General features: G+C 40.1%; 2 protein-coding genes across 5 annotated transcripts in view; one reads left to right on the top strand and one right to left on the bottom strand.

The window, feature by feature from the left end:
* The first annotated feature begins 203 nt into the window (after positions 1-203).
* nsun6 (NOP2/Sun RNA methyltransferase 6) lies at positions 204-7,009 on the top strand. 2 transcript variants are annotated; one of them, XM_078281075.1, is made up of 12 exons: positions 204-248; positions 1,202-1,285; positions 1,879-2,034; positions 2,126-2,223; positions 2,691-2,797; positions 2,936-3,089; positions 3,308-3,389; positions 3,548-3,667; positions 4,896-5,040; positions 5,218-5,363; positions 6,518-6,643; positions 6,729-7,009. In XM_078281075.1, exons 2-12 carry the CDS (start codon positions 1,211-1,213, stop codon positions 6,906-6,908), a joined length of 1,389 nt encoding a protein of 462 aa, XP_078137201.1. In that variant the 5' UTR covers positions 204-248; positions 1,202-1,210; the 3' UTR covers positions 6,909-7,009. The 2 variants fall into 2 exon arrangements, with proteins under 2 accessions (XP_078137201.1, XP_078137202.1); XM_078281076.1 differs by having other exon boundaries at positions 2,129-2,223.
* Positions 7,010-9,734: 2,725 nt separating this feature from the next.
* Positions 9,735-19,236, bottom strand: part of cacnb2a (calcium channel, voltage-dependent, beta 2a) — a 67,922-nt gene continuing 58,420 nt past the window's right edge. For all 3 annotated transcript variants that reach the window (XM_078280912.1, XM_078280911.1, XM_078280913.1), the window contains 5 exons: positions 17,189-17,298; positions 15,347-15,498; positions 14,064-14,159; positions 13,408-13,590; positions 9,735-10,812 (listed from right to left, as the gene is read on the bottom strand). In XM_078280912.1, the coding sequence (XP_078137038.1) occupies positions 10,036-10,812; positions 13,408-13,590; positions 14,064-14,159; positions 15,347-15,498; positions 17,189-17,298 (1,318 nt within the window). In that variant the 3' untranslated portion in view covers positions 9,735-10,035. The remainder of the gene's footprint in view (positions 10,813-13,407; positions 13,591-14,063; positions 14,160-15,346; positions 15,499-17,188; positions 17,299-19,236) is intronic.

Genomic DNA, 19,236 nt, shown 5'->3' on the forward strand with positions numbered 1-19,236 from the left:
CTTAAAATGTTCCTTTATCTGCTTATAACTATATTATAGTGTGTAAAAAGCATGTATTAAATGTTTATATACAGCACATATATGTATATACCGTGTATATCTAATAAAACACATGAACATCATACAGGTATTGCTGATCAACAGGCGGCATTACTTCGATTTATGAATTTAAACAGTGTCATATGACCAACTAGTGACGTACGCGGAAGTAGTAGTCAAAACACCAGCGGTCCATGCCTCCATAGAACGTGAGTACCTAAAGATGATTAAAAACGCCTTTACATCGCTGTCACACTTATATTAGACTATTAATTTAACTGATCACCCGTTGATTATGAATGTAAAAAGCAGATATGTTAAATAGGATTGACTACCAGCGTTTAGATTATAAATATAACCCGTTTGGACGTAAAGTAGGTAGCCTATATTAATAGATTATTTAATGTTGGCAGAAAGCACCTCCTCAGGTTATTACTACCACACATGGATTCTGTTATTTAAATATCTCACATTTGTTACATTTCATTCAGATAGTGTCAATAATAGACGGACATTGTGGAGAAGGATCAACAGGTTACGGGCTAAATTAGGTCTTTATTTTCATTAAAATCCCTCATAAAAACACATTATTTAATAAGTAATTCTTTTTTAATTGTTTTTTATTCTGTGTATTTACTGCATTCCTTCAATTGCATGTCTGAAATTTGCTACCCATCCTTACAGCCTAAGATAATTTGCAAAAATACATACAAAACAGAACAAGACATACACGATGTACAACAAGCAATAATACAATCAAATTACCATAAAACTCAATAACAAACACCAGATCAAACATGACGTTTACGTCTTTAAAAACTGTTGCAACTTGAGTTTAAAATGAACCCAGATATGATCCTTTTTGAGTTCTGTGGGTAAAATATTCTTATTATTCTTCTTATTATTATTATTATTATTATTATTAGTAGTAGTAGTAGTAGTAGTAGTAGTAGTAGTAGTAGTAGTAGTACATCAGCCTCTGTACTACGGGAATAAATCACTGCAAAGAAATGTGTGTTTGATTATCCATCAGACAGTGCAAGTTTTAACCACAACAGGGGCTCCAAACTGTAACCACATCTTTCTACATTCTCCTATGGCAGTTCATCAATTAAGATTCATTTACTTTTCTGTTATTGATCGGATACTTTTCTTTGTGCAGATTGAAGAAATGTCTATTTTTCCAAGGATTTCCCTGAAGCCTGAAGTCACTGATTATCTCAAGAGTGTCTTCTTAAACAAGGAGGTACAGTAGGAGTTTAAATGTGTTTCTTGGAAGTGATTTCTCTCTTCTGATTAATCATAAATACACCTCATAAAAAAAGAGACTATTCCTCTCTTTCAGTTGAAAAGATAACCCAGGGATGATGCGGGAACCTTCACAGCATAGCTTAGATTTTAGATAAACTTAAGTCTAGTAAACCCTCCCTAAGAAACGTTTGGCTTTACACCAACATGTTGATATCATTTCTTGCTAATTTAATCCCCCCACACAAGTGATAGCCTATGTTTCCTATCGTTTTGGCCTAAAAACAGACTGTACTCACTCTGTCACTGATGTTTCTGTGTAATTGTAGAAAGTAAACCGCAGAATGTTGCTTGATGTCCTCAACGGTAGCTGTGGTCCTGGGAGCTATTTATTAATTCTGTTTATTATGTTGACCTGAATTATGTTAGTTCATGTGGTAGCATTGTTATTTTTACTTGAATAAATTGCAAAATATCTGTTTCAGTGATATATGCTAAATATGAGAGGCTGAAACTTGAAATCAATCAAGTTCTTGAGATTTTTCTAATTGTTTCATCCAATAATTTTAACGTCATCTTGTTTGCGATCAGGTGTTGGCTGCAGTTGGCCATCAGGAGGCAGACTGTCGTTTTCAGAAGCTGCTCACATGCCTGTCTCACCCTCCTTCATACACTTGTGTTCGGGCCAATACTCATCTCGCTCCCCTGGAAGAGATCAGACACAAGTTAGGAGAAGAGCTGAAAAAGGTGAGAATGAAAGAGGGAGCAAGGAAAGTACCCACAGTGGTGGTCAGTTGAGTCCTAATCCTTCAGTGTGTTATTGTTGTTGTTGTCGAAGCAGCAGATGTGCACCTCATCAGCAGAGGAGGTCTCCGTTCAGATTCTTCCTCACCCGCGAATTCCAGATGTGCTGCTCCTTCCCGTCGACGGCCCAAGGTATGTAAGGAATGCTGGAACAATGTCAGACGAATCTGAATCTGCTCTATGGAGTACACACTTAGCCTTAAATTGCAGAGTGTTTCCTGAGGCCAAACTCACATGGAATTTCATAGAATGACGACAGAAAGAAAAAATAATTCTAGAAGTGCACACTTTTTTAGAAGTGTGTTTTGATCCCAAAGAGAAACACAAACTACAGTAACAGCACCATAACATTCCTTGCTGTTTTCTGTTTTTGGGTAAATGGTGGTATTATTGCATGTAACTTCTTTTAATTTTTTTTTTTTTTGTTGATACACCTGCCAACAAACAATCAAACTAAGGAAAAGCTTGAAAAGGTTGTGAAGAATTGTCCATGCATGCCATATATGCTGTATCTCCAGTATCCAAACCATCCATACTCTGCCACAGTCCACTGAGGCTGATGTAGAAGTGTGTGACTTCCCTCTCTCTTGTGTTGTAAGACCTGTGAAGCAGCTCAGCTCAGAGGTGGTGGTTGGTGCTCAGTGTGGCAGTGCTGTACTGAGAGGTGCTCATGTCTTCGTCCCGGGGATTCTCGCCAGCCCCAAGTGTAAGATTCAAAGACAGATTCTGTTAAAGTCAATTAAAATACATATGTTATTATAATGGACATCATAGTGTGTTTACTTTGTTGAGTGTGTGGTTTTCTTACATGAAATCAACCTGTGATGTGTTTCTTTGCTCTTAGACATGAAGGCTGGAGATGTGGTGTCTGTCCTCTCTGACTTGGAGGGTCGGTGCACCCGAGGAGCCACGAGCTTCCAGGGAAAGAAAGTTTTTGTGGGAAACGGAGTCTCTCAAATAGATCGCTCCAGCATCTTCTGCACAGATGAACCTGCCAAGTAAGTAGACTTTGTTTTTGTTTTATAAATACATGTAAATGACAAAAGTCACACTGCTGCGTCAAGGTCCAACATTTAAAAAGCCATTATTATGGTGGCTGCATGATTAAAAACAAGACAAAGTCTGCGTATCGACTGCACTCCAATCTTCCTCTGGGTCAAACAGGCATGGTGGCATGAATGAAAACGTATTCAGTCAATGTCATCTGTTGTTTTAGGGGAATAGGCATTCGGATGGTAGAGCCACTCTACCAGAGTCCTTCCTTCGATGGTGTTCTACCCAACCTGGCATTCCTACAGGTATTTATAGTATTAGAATGTACAATAAAGTAAGTATGTGTATCTATTAATGTTACAAAAGTGTTGTTAAATTAATAATACAGCAGAACGGAGGGGATGCACTCGTACATTGGACACTGTTTTGCCTCTTCTCATATTCTTTTTTTCATGTCGTGCAGAACCTTCCCTCTGTAGTTGTGGGACATGTTCTCGGGCCTCGTCCTGGAGAGCGGATCCTGGATATGTGTGCTGCACCCGGAGGGAAGACCTGCCACATCGCTGCACTCATGAGGGATCAGGTACAAGTTCTACCGAGAATCCAGTCTATAAAGTACACATATGATATACAGCCTGATCCAATAAAATAGGGATCTGGACCCCCTTAAAGGTGTCGCAAGATAAATCTTAGGGATAATAAGACGATAAATGGGATTGTAAAGAATCAAAAACGTATTCTCCATTCCAGGCTTCTAAAGTTATTCACATTAAACTATTTAAGAAAGGTTGAGCTGCTCATAGAGTTATTAAACTTGTGCTGAAAGGTCATACAGTACATAGCCATTTAGGTGGACAGAAGCAAAAAAGACTGAGAACCACTGATCTAGAAAATGATTGTTCCTAAGAATAGGAGGCGTTCAATTCATGCTATAGCACTCTTCTGTGGACTTTGGTTGTTTCTGTGTCCTCCGTGAAAAAGACACGTTAAGCTAGTTATATACATTTAACAAAGAACAAAAGTGTAGTGGAAAAATAGCATTAGCTGTAAATTGTAATTGAATCTAGTAGAAGAGTCCTGAAATAAATACAACCTTTGTAAAACGTATAATAAAGATTTCTGTGTCATAAATCATATCTTTCAGCTGTATATTATATTGGATTTAATGAGGCCACATCGTATGTTATTAAACTACAGGTATAATCAGTGGTGGAAAGGTACTAACTACATTTACTCAAGTCCTGTACTGTAGTTTTTAGGTACTTGTACTTTACTTGAACATTTCTTATGCTGCTTAATACTTTTACTCCACTACATTTATCTGACTGCTATAGTCACAAATTGCTTTGCATATTTTGCATGTTATTTGAACCATATGACCGGCTTCTAAAACGGGTTACACCTGTTCTCAGTGCTTGTGTATATCATTTTCATATCAAGTAAACATTTTCATAATTCTAGTGCTGCTGCCTTATTTCCAGAACATTTCTTAAACAAGTTAATTACGGGTTGAAATATTCTTACTGCACTGCAAAACAAGGCTTTTAGGACTCAATTGAGGTTTTTGAAGACAAAGTATTTCAAATCGGCTTCATTTCGGCAAACTACAACAAAAATGCTGCTCACACATTATTGCATCAGTGTTATATAGTATATATATATATATATATATAAAGAGGGCAGAGTATATTTGCTAATACGTATTTTAGTTGAGTATGATTTTGAATGTATTTTTTAAGGATCTGAATACTGTATAACTGATGCTTTTTGTTCCTTGTTAATGAGTTTCGGTCTCTTTCTGTCTCACGCAGGGCGAGGTCGTGGCGCTGGACAGGATCCGAAATAAGATCGATCGAATTCATCAAAACGCCCAAATGTTGCATTTGCGGTCGATCAAAGTTTATTGCTTTAACAGCACTCAAGCTGTGAGCAGCGACCTGGCACAGGAAGCTGAAGGTACAGAGTGACAGTACGCGCACGCGCACGCACGCACACACACACACACACACACACACACACGTGTGTGCGTATGTATATATATATATATATATATATATATATATATATATATATATATATATATATATATATATATATATATATATATAACTTCTGTTTCTGAACATATTCCAGGACCTCCCTTCCCTCCTGAAAGTTTTGACCGGGTTCTGCTGGACGCCCCCTGTAGCGGCCTCGGACAGAGACCCAGCATGTCCTGTACCTGGAGCCTCAAGGAGATCTGCTCCTACCAGCCACTGCAGCGCAAGTTATTCCATGCTGTAGGATTTACCACACAGATAAAGCACTTTGACATCCGTTTTTTTCACATCGTTATTCAAATCACTTTGACCAGTAGATGGGAGCATTTGGCAGTTATTATACTGCTGTGTGATTTACAGCTTGAATTCACGTTATTGGTAAAATACACCTTAAAATGATTTAGTTTTTTCCTCTGATCAAAGCTGTGAATGATATGACTGATTTTAACACCCAATCCACTGATGCTGTAATACTGACAATTTTGATTCAAACACAAAATGTTTTCTTTGATTTGATACTCAATTGGGTGTTGAAAATGTTTTTAGAGGTACAGCTTTTAGCTCTGAAGTGATAAAATGAGTCAGGAGTTTGTGACTGTTGATAATTTTTTTTTTAAGAGTCAGAAAAGCAGCTCCAGAAAGTATTTCGACTTCTACCTTAAGCAATAGTCAGTTGTTTTCCGTTTTTTTTTTTTATACACATGTACATAAATGTAGACTAAAGAAATGTGAAATATTTTTTCAAGTATATTCCTTTGCTTCAACTATGGCTAACAGATAGATCACTAAAGGGAGATTAGAGTCCAATGCAGAGGACATCATTTATCCCGCTGACATATAGTGCTTCATCAGCGTTTACATGCATTTCCTCAAAGTTATTCAGCATCTAGACTGAAGACTCATTTTTGTGTCAGTGCTCGTAGAGTTAAACTTGCAACAACTGATCGTTTTGGCCACTTGGGGGCAGCAAAAAGACAACATTGACCTTTTAAGTTGATACGGTAAACTTGTTGGAAAAGAGTTATTTACACATCCAGCAGTTAACGAGCAACATTGTCATTCATCTGGAGTCGTGTTTCTGGCCACCTGATGAATGAAAGTCCATTAGTCACTTGATGTTCACCAGCTAGTGTAACTGTTTGCTGTTGAACAGGTAGTGTACAGTGGCTTTTTAATAAAGCTTGGCCAAAAACAATGCTATGAGAGCAGTGAGAGTGAACCAAAGCAGCAAAGTTGTGAACCGGAAACAAAAACAATGAGCTGAAACAAACTATAAAGCTCCGTTAAGATGAGGAGAATTCATCACTATGAGCAACCACTTTCACATTGTTTTACATTGTCATACTAAAAGTATTGATCTGGCCGCTTTAATAAAATGCCTTAATGTATTGCAGGCAGTGAAGTTATTGAAGAAAGGTGGGGTTCTTGTGTACAGCACCTGCACAGTGACTCTAGCAGAGAATGAGGAGCAGGTAGCCTGGGCCCTTCAAACCTTCCCCTGCCTCACGCTTCAGCCTCAGGTAAAAACACTTCAGCCACGTGGACAGACTCCCAAATATGGAGTGTGATGTTAGGAAAACCTCACCAAATCATGCTCGTTTTCAGGAGCCTCACATCGGCGCAGAAGGCATGCTGGGAGCCGGCCTGTCACCTGAGCAGCTGCGCCTTCTCCAGAGGTTCAGTCCTGAGCTGAGCTGGGACCAGACGGGAACGGCAGCCCCCCTCCCCTGCAGAGCCGACAGAGACACTATCGGCTTTTTTATTGCCAAGTTCCTGAAAAACTGACCAGAGGGCATGTTTTCTCTTCCAGCACCATCAGCTCTCACACCAGAGACTTCAGACGGGAACAACAGTGTTTATATTATAACACTGTGTGTGCTTTGACGAGGCAGTGTTGACAAAGACGCTCACTGTGCTGTTTACAGCATCTGCCTCTTAACAGCTGCTCTCTAAAACTGCGGGCCATATAGGGATAGGCTTTATAAACACGAGGGCAGGAGAGAGGAGAGTGCAAGGGAAAGAGAGGGAAGGAGGGAAGGAGGGAGGGGGTGGAGGCACGTGGGGAAGGATGGAGACTGAATGAGTATTGGCAAATGCAGCAGTGCTTGCATCGCCATAACAACAGTGACGACACAGCTGCCATGGTCACAGTGGATTTGCTGCATCTTAGAGATCAGGAAGTAGCCAGCAGAAAGAGGTCAAGAGAGGTATTAACAATTTAGCGTCTTTTAGTAGTGGTGGAGACAACTGGGACCTCTTAATTAAGACTTCTGCTGCTTGTAAGAGAGAAATGATGCCGTGTGTAGTTCATTCACCAGAAGGAAATTATTCATTTTTTTCATAATAAACTTCCTTTAAAAAAAGATTTTTCTCTCTTCATGTTCGTTATACATTAAGCAACTGCACATTATTGGATTACACTTATGAAACACTGATTTAAATACAAATTACAATACTCAACACTAACTTATTCAGTGCAAATTGAATTATGGGTGTCCACTGACTGCACAGAATTTATAGATTTGTGCCAACAATGCACAAACATCTGGCCGGTTCTCCTAACATGCACCATTTTTAAGACTTTCACAATGACCTCAGCTCAATCCCTCTTCCTGGGAATACCATTAGACTCTTAAAAGTCCATCTAAACACATCTGTGTGGAAATGCCAGCCGACTGCACGTTACCTCCCTGAATCTGTGCATGTCGCTGTATGTAGACTGCTGCTCTTTTCACTACTGCACTGAAGGCGTTTAACAATATCACAATTCTGAGATCACATCAGCTGCATGTCTGTGAATACTTGTTTGTCTATTTTGGAGGCGTATGTTTGTGAAGAAGCTATTTTAGATGCATCCCCCTCAGTATTGTCATTAATGTTGATGTTGTCATGACAACTCAGGAGACAAGCCAGAGAGTCTACCTCAATTTTTCAGCAGAGTTTCAGACAACTATTTATAGACACCGCTCTCCTCCTCTGTCTGGGTCTTCTGACAAAGCATACATCAAATCCTTTTCCCCCCTCAACAGTCCTCTGTTGCCAACTTTATTCTTTATATTTATGCATTATGTACATACACATGTACACTGTTAGAAAATCTGTATTGCTACCAATGTAGCAAAATAATGGAGTTGTTTTTATAATTACAATTGCTGGGCAAAACCATACAGAGTGAAGGGACAGGGTGGGTTTGTAAACAGAGGGGCACGAGTGAGCTCAATTTTTCAGTATCATGAATTAATACATGAAATGTTTAAATTTGATCCAACGTCATTGACTCTTAAAATAGATCCTGTTAGTCAGGGGAGTGAATAAATGGCAAAAGACAAAACTATATTTGTCTGGTAAACATTTTTAAATAGTTTGCATCTTTTAATTTGTGTTGTGAGGAACGTATTGAAGAAGATATCCCTAAAATGGACATCCTTTATATTCTGGAGTTAAAGTGGGAATTAAACAACATTCATTAGAAAAAGGGGGTCAGACTTAAAAAAAGATTAACCTTAATGGAGTTTCGGTAGACCGACAGTAAAGTTGCAATGTCATATCAAATTTCACTTGAAACCAATGTGAATCAGTAAAAGTGCAGAATCAAGGGTGTATCAATGTTATAAAATGTTTCTGGATCCATACAAAGAGAACAGTACTGCATGTAAGAGAGGAAGTTATTGTGGAACTAGTTCGTCTTGTAAGGCAAGACTAAGGTGCACCTCGAGGGAGGCTTAAATATGTTAAAACCGAATGCCCAAAACCATGGACGCAAAATTTAAAAACAGGAACTAAGCAATAAATGATGAACATAAAATTTAGGAGTAGTCCGACACTTTGGGAAATATGCTTACTAGCTTTCTTGCTGAGAGTTAGATGACAAAATGTATACCACTTTCGTATCTAAACCTGCAGCTAGCGTTAGCAGCCGGTTAGCTTACAGTAAATTAAGCCCTGCCGTAAAACCATAACTTGTTTTTTTAGACTTCAATTAAAAAAAAATATATATTAATTTAGATTTTTTACCTTCATACTTCCCTGTTTCCAGCTAAGCTAAGCTAACCGGCTGCAGCTTCATATTTACCTCACATATAAGTTATTCATCTTCTCATCTAGACTCCGTTGGCAGTTAATTAGGTAGCTAAACCTAATGCAGTCTAATACAACAGTCCCTGTTCCGGTTATTTAGACTACCCTCAGATATAACTGGGGTGGCCTGCCAGTAGAACAATACATAATACAATCTAACAGCACCACAAACTGCAGCCTCCAAGATGATGACTAAGTTTTATAAAACAGTACAAACTGAACATTATAACCCTCATGAAGGTAGGCTTTATTGCAGGACTGCTGTATTAGACTGCATTTGTGTTAGCTAGGTGTACCTAATAAACTGGTAACTGAGCAATAACAAGTGAATAAGCTTATTTCTAAAATTGACAAACTATTATTTTTAAACAAAAGACCTGCAAATACAGCATCAAACTAACTTGGTTAGTCAACCATTGCAGTCAACCCTAGCAGTAGTCTGATGGATCAAATTATTCAAGTGGTAGCAAGAAATGAAAAAGTAATAAAAACAATAAAAAAATCAAAATGCTAATCACAGAAAGCACAGCTCAGTACAGAAAAAAATTCTGCTTTCGTGTCATGCTTTATCAAACACAGGTTTAAAATATGCATATTTGAGAATATTCATGCATATCCACACATAAACAACGTCTATGCATAGATACACACATACATATATTTATATATTTATATTTGTATCTATGTAATCAAAATCCTGCCATTTAAAAAGATGCAACAGCATTTACAAAGGAAGTGTACATAAATAGGATGCTGTGGTTTCAGGGTATAGCAGCACGATGGGCGAACAGAACGGTTAGGAGTTCCAAATGAGCTTTAGGGGGGCTTTGGTCCGTCACTGGTGGATGTAGGAGTCTCTGGCCCATTCTCCTGCGTCACCCCTCTTTTTAGGAGCCACCTCCCCTTCTCGGTCCCTGTCTCTGTCCCGGTCGTAGTAGTGGTGGTGGTGGTCGCGTGTCGGCCGGTGGTGGTGCGAGCGCTGCTTGTTCCGTTCGTTATGGTCCTGTTCACGCTCCTTTGAGCGGTGGTGTCCTGTGCTGTGGCCGGCCTCATCCGCCCCACTGCGGTGATGGTGGTGATGGTGATGGTGGTTGTGGTCCCGGTGGGGCAGTGGCTCGTAACGCTGTTGCTGCTGGGGGTGCCCCTCCCCTAGATCCTCCTCCTCGTCCTCCTCCTCATCTTCGTCCTCCTCCGCCTCATCCTCCTCCTCTTCCTGGTGGAGGAGCTGAGTGTGTGGCTCGATATAAGCAGAGTCCTTGCTCTCTCGGCTCTCTCTGCTCTCGGGGGTTTCCGAGTCCAAAGTCTCCTGCCGCGAGAGGCCCCGGCCTCGACTGCTGCTGTGGTGGTGACGGTGGTTGTGTTGCTCAGTCCGGGTGGAAGACGAACGGTGGTGGATGTGTTGGGCTCTCCTGGAGGCCTCTGTCCTCAGATGCCTCTCCTCCTCAAGCCCCTCCCCCTCAGCCTCCGCATCAGCATCAGCATCAGCATCAGCATCAGCCTGGTCCTGGCTCTGGTGGTGGTGGTGGTGATGGTGATGATGGTGTTGGTGATCCTCTCTGGAGCCTTTTCTCTCCACTAATGCTTTCTCTCCTTTCTGCTCTGCACTGCTGCCCTGAGGTCAGTAACACATGTCAGTCAGTTGGGTGACAGAAAGCAAGAAAATACACTGCAAACACACACAAACACAACTCCAACTCATGCAGATTAATATTCACTTCACCCTTTTTCCGGTGCATATTGTATATATGCACTTGAACACACACACACACACACACACACACACACACACACACACACACACACACACACACACACGCCCTCATTTATGAAACGTGCGTACGACCTAAAACAGGTGTAGGACGGTCGTACGCTGATTCCTACGCAAAGCAAGGCATTTATCAATTTCAATGTGAGTGTAGGCTGCGATAAAAATCTCACGTCTGGTCTGAACTCGTATACGCAAGTTTTCGAGTCAGTGTGGACTTGTGGTGCAGCATATAATCAGTTTAACAGGAGAAGGAGAAGTCATCAGTTGATCACTTATCAGCAATGGCAGATGTCGCTCTTTTAGAAGACCTCTATGCGCCGGTACAACAGTGCACACGTACGCACACGTGCCATGGTGGAGCGCTCCATCGGATTGATTAAGGGCAGATGGCTCTGTCTTGCATCAGCGGGAGGGACCCTACTATACACGGCAGAAAAAAAGTCTGCAACATTGTTTTAGCCTGTGGGGTTCTGCACATCGCGCAGGAAAACAGGGTGCCATAAATGTAGAGATGGAGCCAGATGACCCGATGCCCAGAGAGCAATGTCCAGCACAGCCCCAACTGGGGGCTATACGAAGGAGACAGGATATTATTCCTCGCTTTTAAAAGGTATAGTGTTATGTTTGGCAATTATCAATACAGGAAACATGACAATGCACAACATTTTTATTTATTCTTCAGGTTTTTCTTTCTCTTTTAAAGTGTCGTTAATGGCCACAAGTGAACGATGAAAAAAACACGAGTAAAATAAAAGACACTGCATAAACTCCGCTACTGTGTGTTTATTTAAATATAGGTCGGTGTAGGCCTAAGAGATTGCAATATAAGCCTGTATATTAAATAAACTTCAGCTGGAGTCCGATTTACCACGGCAACACTGTTGACTGCATCAGTGATCTCTTTCCATTCCCCATTCTTTCTTCAGCCTTTAATACCAGTTTTCAGGCTGCCAAATAGTACACGTTAGTGCAAATGAACCTGAGATATCAGGGTTTCAATCTCCACCTCTGAAAAGTTCCACTTGTTAGCCGGATTACGTCTCGCCATGTCGTAAATTATAGGGGCGAGGCCTCAAAACCGAGAATATATTGGGGACGTGATATTTAAATTACGATCGTTTCCAGCCGCTGCATTTATCAATGTACGACCATTCTTATGCTCTGATTGGTGTGATACAAATGTTTCATGAATCACACGTGAAGCCTGTCGTAAGAGGATTTCTGCGCTGGTTTCTACGTTAGGTTGATAAATGAGAGCCACTGGGAATATGCATCTTGAATATTCATGAACCATCCATTGAAGGTTAATGAGTCCTGGAGGAGGAAAGTTAAAAGTAAACTTTAAGGTGTTTTCAGTTTGCATGACCAAGATGGACCTCTTATGGATTTCTGGCACCTGAAGTCTAAAAAACATTTATCCGATGGTCTCTCCACACTCACCACACTAGCAATCACACGTCAATCCCACTCCTGCTCCTCATTAATATCAGGATTTTCCACATTTTCAGTCTTACATTTCCCATTGTGATGGCAGTGGATGGAGAGAGGGGTAGAGGTTATGGGATTATACTGCATTTACACACTCAGATATGTGACATAAGATGAAAAGTTATGTCATACCATACAGACTCATACCATGACAATGACAAACTTTCCTGCATGACACACTTTTGAAAAAAAAAAGACACGTTCACTAGTAAGAAAAGTAAATTAATTGCATTTGAAATCGAGGGTTTCAGGTAATCACGATCACTTCCCGTCTACCTCTGCCAGGCCACGATACACTTAATCCACACTTGTTGCACACTTTATCCTAATTCTGCTTTGGAGCGCCTTTCAGAGCAACGAGTATCCCACTATTCGCCACAGTCTACTGCACCACACTGGTCCAGTTGTTGACAGTAATGCACCTTTAAGCTGGTTTAACGGAGCAACAATAATCAGTAGACGGAATTTAAAGTTTATACTATGTTGAATTCCGTCTGAATATTCGTCTTCATGTCCAAACACTACACAGTTACAGCAGAAAATCAGCAGATGTTTATTGCTCAATAAAAAAACTATTCTTCTTGATAAGACAGATGCACACATAAATATTAAATATGTTATATTTTTATCAATAATTTTGAGAAATAAAATCCATTCAAAATAATATCATGGAATATCTCTTTTACTAAAGTAGACTTGCGTGCTTCTAACTAGCTTGAATTGCTGTATAATTGTATAACTCTCAGCCCCTGATTGTGACTGTAACGGTTTATTGTTCGTTATAAGTAATAAGACCCTAAGTGTGGGTATTGGAACGGACCCTAAACCTCATCTATTGCAGGTTTTCTTTTTCTCTCCTTTTTTATCCCTGTCACTTCCTGTCCTTTCCCGTTCATCTGCACAGCTTTGCGACAGGTATCCCCATCCTCCCTGTGGCCTCAGCTCTTGTACCTGCACGCTGGAGACCGGGGCTGGGCTGGAGGGCAGGGTGGCTGTGGGCAGCTTCGGTAGCAGTGTGTTGGGTGGGTTGCAGCTGGTGGGGTGAGTGCTTTTCCAGTAGGCCTCCAGGTAATCAGCCATATGCTCACAAGCGTCCTCCAGCTGGTTCTCATCAAGTATGATGTCAAACATCTCCTGAGAAAGGGGAGAAGGTTGCAGACAGGGTTAAAGGAGACCTGTAGTGGATTTAATTTTTTTTTAAACAATAAAAGACTTTGATTCAAGGACTGTAAAATGATCTATAAAGATATCACACTGAACTTTATATATACAAAATGTCAGAGCTATTTGAGAATCAACCTACTGAATTTAACACTAAATAACATTAGGCATTAATTCTGAGATAGTCTTAAACAGTAATTCCCTAAAGATACAGACTATTATTCGAATTAAATAAAGCCTGCACTTTCACAAGCCTGGGGTGCTCGCTTCATTTTCTAAAATAACTAAGCAGATTACAGAAGAGTGGAATAGAGTTATTACGCTTAAAAAATAAAATCTGATTTCACATATACATGCAACTAAAACCTAGAGCCAAAAACCATCTCTAAAAGACAAAACTTTAGGTTGTTTGTGGTTGGTAATTTGGGACCACTGTAAAGACTTACAGGAGGGCACTGAGCCAGCTTGTCAGCAGCCACCATCTGGACATTGAGGTGTTTGGCCTGAGACTTGCCTCTGGACTTGATGAGCCTCTGCAGCACCTGAGGGCAAATAAGGCAAGGTCATGGTGGTTTTATTTTACTAAAACTGAATATAGGCTTTGTGTGGACAATATTCAAGTCTATGGAAGTTTTATACTACACAAAAAGACAGAGACAAAGAAGATAGCTTCCTTTGAATTTAAATCCCTTATAGGCAGCGGTGGATAGTAACTAAGTACATTTACTCACGAGAAATTTGGAGGTTCTTGTACTTTACCTGAGTATTTTTAATTTCTACCCCACCATTTCATAGGGAAATGTACTTTTCACTCCACTACTTTTGAGATAAAGATTTCACATAAAAAACAAACAAAACATATGATCATTTTATAAAACACAAAAGTGCATTTAAACTGTTTTATTTAAAATAAAACAGTGATTCCCTATGTTTTTGGCTTTTGTCTAGTTGGGGGTGATTGTCACAGTTCATTTGTTAGTTCCACCAAGACATTTCCTCTCTAAACTTCTCACATAGTTTTATTTAATTAACTGTTGGCCCAAATACTTTATTTATTCATTTTACAAAAAGAAAAAAAATAGAGAAGTCAAAAAATGTAAAACAGATTTATGAAGCAGAACTTTGATTTTCCCTTTTTGAAACCCCATTAATCATATCATCACCCTTCAGATTATCTTGTAACCCATTGGAAGGAACCGCTGGACTAAAGTACCTTAAGTAGTTAAACCAGCTCCATCTCCACCAGCAACATTAAAATGCATCAATAGCTGCCTTCCGACCGGAGAGATTTTTGCAGTTCCTAGAACATAACGTTCCTAGAACCCTTTTTATCTCCTGTTCCGACTGGACTAGTTTGGGGATTATTAAGTTCCTCTGGCCACAGTTCCTGTAACTCTTTCAGCTCCTACTTCAGGGCAGGGTCTTTTCCCTTTTATTATTATTTTAGCTCACTGTGAGTGTGATTCACACTGATGCCACTTTAATTATAAGCTTGCATCTCATCCCTCTTTAGCTATGCTTTTTCTCATTTTCTATGTGACCCAAATGTTTTTATTTTTATTGATCATTGAATAATGAGCCTTTTTTACTTGCGCTAAAGGTCAAAGTGATGACTCACTCCCGTCACGCATTTGCTGTATACATGCTGTATTTAAAATCACAGCTACGGTTCCTTTTAACTCACACTGACTGGCTCTGTCGCTGCATCAAACCCGTTCATTTAACTCACCTTTGGAGAGGTGATCTTGACGTAGACAACGATGGGGGCGAGGGAAGTCTTCCCCAGCTGTGACGGGTGGTTGATGGTGTCGGCGTCCAGAACTACCAGCTGTAACGTCCGGGCCAGTTCAAAAATCCGCTCAATCTCACTCTGGACTTCAGCTGAAGAAGAAAGAGAGAGTCAATGCACAAGTTTGACTATATTTCTTTATTCACAAGTACAGCCACTTCCAGGTTGTTTCTTTATGGAAACTGGAGTTCATTAATCAGAAGTCAGATGTTTTTTTCTTTATAAATTCTATTTTGATGCTCTTATCTTGATTACTATTGTGCAGTTTGATATTGAATGTTTTTTGTGAAGCCCTTTACCTACTTACTAGATATGGTTCGAATTTCTTCTATGAAACAGAATTTCTTTCTGTTTTATAGAAACTTAAAAGACATCATGACTTTTGGGACCAGGCTTAGAGACTAATAGCTCTGAGAGGAAAAGCGAGCAATGTCCTATTACCTCTAACAAATACCAACTGTTACATCACACAACCCCCACTCGAACAGATGACATCGTGACTGCAACAACTATTCTACAAATATCAGCAGGGCACAATTCCCAATCTAAGAAGAATCATGGCCAAGCTTCATGACTTCCAGTCACGACAAAGTCTAAAGTAAACTGATAACATGAAAACATTCCAACCTAACAGCTCATTCAGACTACGGCTGAGTCACAAATTCTCAAATTTTCCTGCTAAAATATGCCAGAGATGCAAGATCATTTAATGTTACTTGAAGAAAGGAAAGCTTCACTCACGTTAAGAAAATGTCGCTTTTGATTCCCAACATTTCATGTAAATGTTCATTTGCATCAGAAACATACAAATCCTGATCTTTTGGCAGATTTCTTTTGGGGATTTCAGGCTCTATAGAGCATGAAATGGCTTGTTAAGATGGATATTTTAAGTAACTGACTAAATAGACTCCAAGTAGTACTCGCTTTAAGGGTCTGTATTGGATATTTAGAAAAAAAAGTGGTCAACTAGTCAAATTTGTCACGTCCTTCGGCTGCAGATGCCGATGCACAAGTCACTCGCATGCACTAACACGCTGGGGCGTGCGGAGCGGCTATCAAAACAAAGAACAGACAAGCTCAGATTACAACACACACTGAGGAAGTGAGACTTCATTCTCTGCTCAGGACGCCCGTTACTCCACTATATCTTTACATAGAAGAAATATTTGTTTACTGCTATATTAATCTTCTGAATATCGAGTACAGCTACTTTAAACGAAAAAGCTTTGGGTTAAATATGGAGAGAAGCTTTTGCTCTTAATGTGGCTCTGCCCTAATGTATTATGATCAGATGTGGAGGAGCTGTTGCCTTAAAGCTCCTTTAGAGTTTTCTTTTTTTATCTGGGACAACAGCACACTGTTGAAAAAGACTGAGGTCAAATCATCAAGTTGTAGTGTGGTGGCTCTGTGTTATCATATAAAAAATGTAATAAAATACACTTCTTGCTTCCAGCATAGATTTCTCCTGGGACTTCGTCCTCTGCTGCAGCCGCTGACTGATGCTTTTGTAGATAGAAAGATTATCCCATCAGATTGACTCAGGAATCTGTTTCATTCTAATCACATCTGAACTCAGATCAACCTCAGTCAAATCAGAGCAGCTCTTGGAACTTTTTATCTTTCCTTCCTAACAAAACAAAACTGGCGAGTTATCATTACAATTGTCAAGAGTTGCTTTAATCATTTCCTTCCTTTTCCACATAAGCTGGTCTCCTTGAAAACATTATGAATCAAAACACCAGATGTTCCCAGGCATTGCAGTGATTTCTAGCACATACGTACCCAAGTTTGAGCGTGTGTTTGAGCGTTCGATGATGGCGTGCTTGCTGGGATTGTTCAGGACTGAGCGTTTGGCCAGAGAGATGTCCGCCGTGACGCGAGTGATTGATATTCTGAAACAACGGACAAGTAAAATACTTGGTTAACGATATATTTTATGGACTTTATTTGACATAAGATAGAAAGACAAACACGTATTCTTGCTGAGTATTAAGCAAAAAAATTAAAGCAAACAGCTGCCAAAAAACAAATTCAAATGACAGAGAGCAGAGACTGAGAGATAAAACTAAAATAATACATGTGTAGATGAAAGGGGGATCACTGTTCTTTATTGATTATTTGACCTGAATTTTACAGTTCTTTGAAGAGAGTGGTCAAAGCAACAAGTCCTTAAACTCAAATCTGCTAAAGTGTGGTCTGAATCTGTGGCCGGTAAGCTCAGTTGGTAGAGCAGGCGCACATATATAGAGGTTTATTCCTCAATGCAGAAGGTCCAGGGTTCGAGTCTGACCTGTGACGGTTGTCCTGCATGTCTTCCCCCTCTCTCTTCTCGGAGCTGTCCTATCACTAAAGGTGGAAATGCCCATGAAAAATCTTTAAAAAAGTGTGGGCTGAATCATAACTGACAGTTCTTAGGGTGAACCCAATACATACATATAATTATATTTAACAATTGCCCATTGGTTAAATGTTTGTAAGGTAAGATATTGTGGCTAGTGGGAATTCTCAATAATGGAGAACAGGAAGAGAACAAACATAATGTTTACTACTAGAAGCACTAGGCTTATAATTAAAACTGCACCATCTACTTACATGAGGGAAAACCTCTCTAATTGTGCACACATTACTTACGGTCTAAACATACTCACTTACAATAACTATTTGTATAACAATAATAACTATTTGTATAACAATAATGGAAGTGTGCAAAAACGATCAAGCACAACAAAAGACAAAAGACACATAAAGACTTATAAATAAAATGAGACTTCATGTTCATGGGTAATGCCCAAGTGCATGCTGGAGGGCTTCCCTACACACCAATCTACTGTACAACTACTCCTGTTGCCTTTATTTCAAACTAAGAGTGCACTGTAAAGCGTGATTTATGGTTCTGCAAAGGCTTCACGCAGAGCTTTCGCCGTGGCCTACGTAATCCTACGTAATTGGCCTGAAGTTTAAACTTGTGTGTTGGTGTGTGTGTTGATCTCTTTAAGAGAATAGCAGGGCCGGCATGTCAGTGTGCGTCGGGAGTGTGTGGTAAAGCGAGTGAGAGAGTGACTCTAGAGTTTAGAGTACTACACAAACAACAACATAAGCGATAACGGAAATGAGTGACAATGGAAGTGAGTGACATTGAAGTGAATGACAACGGAACTTTCCTGGCCCGTTTCAGGAAGGAGGTTTAACAAACTCTGAGTCTAACCCTGAACTCTGAGGGCTGGAGTAACCCCTCTTTCTAAAGGTTTAAATAATCTCCCTTTCTGAAACAGAAAACCCTGAGTTTCCCTCATCTCAGGGATAACAAACTCAGAGTTTTCACTAAACCTGCTTTCTGAAACGGGCCTCATCCGCCGGCTCCGTTTGTCAACAACACACTCACTTCCGTTGTGGCTTTTGTATTTGTGTTGTGGCTTTTGTGTTTGTGTTGTGGCTTTTGTATTTGTGTTGTGGCTTTTGTATTTGTGTTGAACCGTCTTGGCCACCGTACTAGAGTGAGAGAAACAAAGTGTCTCCCTGTGCTTTCTGACCATGGTTGGAAATCTGGAGCAGGAAAAGTCAACCCTCTCCTTGATTTCATGTTGTTTATGGAGAAGGAGAACCAGGAAATGAGTAGAGGGAAATACAACGCTACCAAGCCACGGCCGAGTGACGTGCGTCGCCGTAACGTGTAGTTACATTTTTCAAGAAGTGCACATCAGGCTACGGTGTAGGGTCCGAGCATCCACGCACCTACAGACGTAACCACGGCGTACATTTAACGCAGAAGCATAAATCACACTTAACACATCAAATCTCTAATGGCATTTTAAGAACCAAATGGTTCTAGT

This window comes from Sander vitreus, chromosome 22, assembly GCF_031162955.1.
Source record: "Sander vitreus isolate 19-12246 chromosome 22, sanVit1, whole genome shotgun sequence".
In the NCBI taxonomy this organism is placed as follows: domain Eukaryota; kingdom Metazoa; phylum Chordata; class Actinopteri; order Perciformes; family Percidae; genus Sander; species Sander vitreus.

Coding starts and splice junctions, on each gene's coding strand:
- nsun6 (XM_078281075.1), top strand. CDS start 1,211: ATGTCTATTTTTCCAAGGATTTCCCTGAAGCCTGAAGTCACTGATTAT. Junction 1,286..1,878: donor GTGTCTTCTTAAACAAGGAG/GTACAGTAGGAG, acceptor GTTTGCGATCAG/GTGTTGGCTGCAGTTGGCCA. Junction 2,035..2,125: donor TAGGAGAAGAGCTGAAAAAG/GTGAGAATGAAA, acceptor TTGTTGTCGAAG/CAGCAGATGTGCACCTCATC.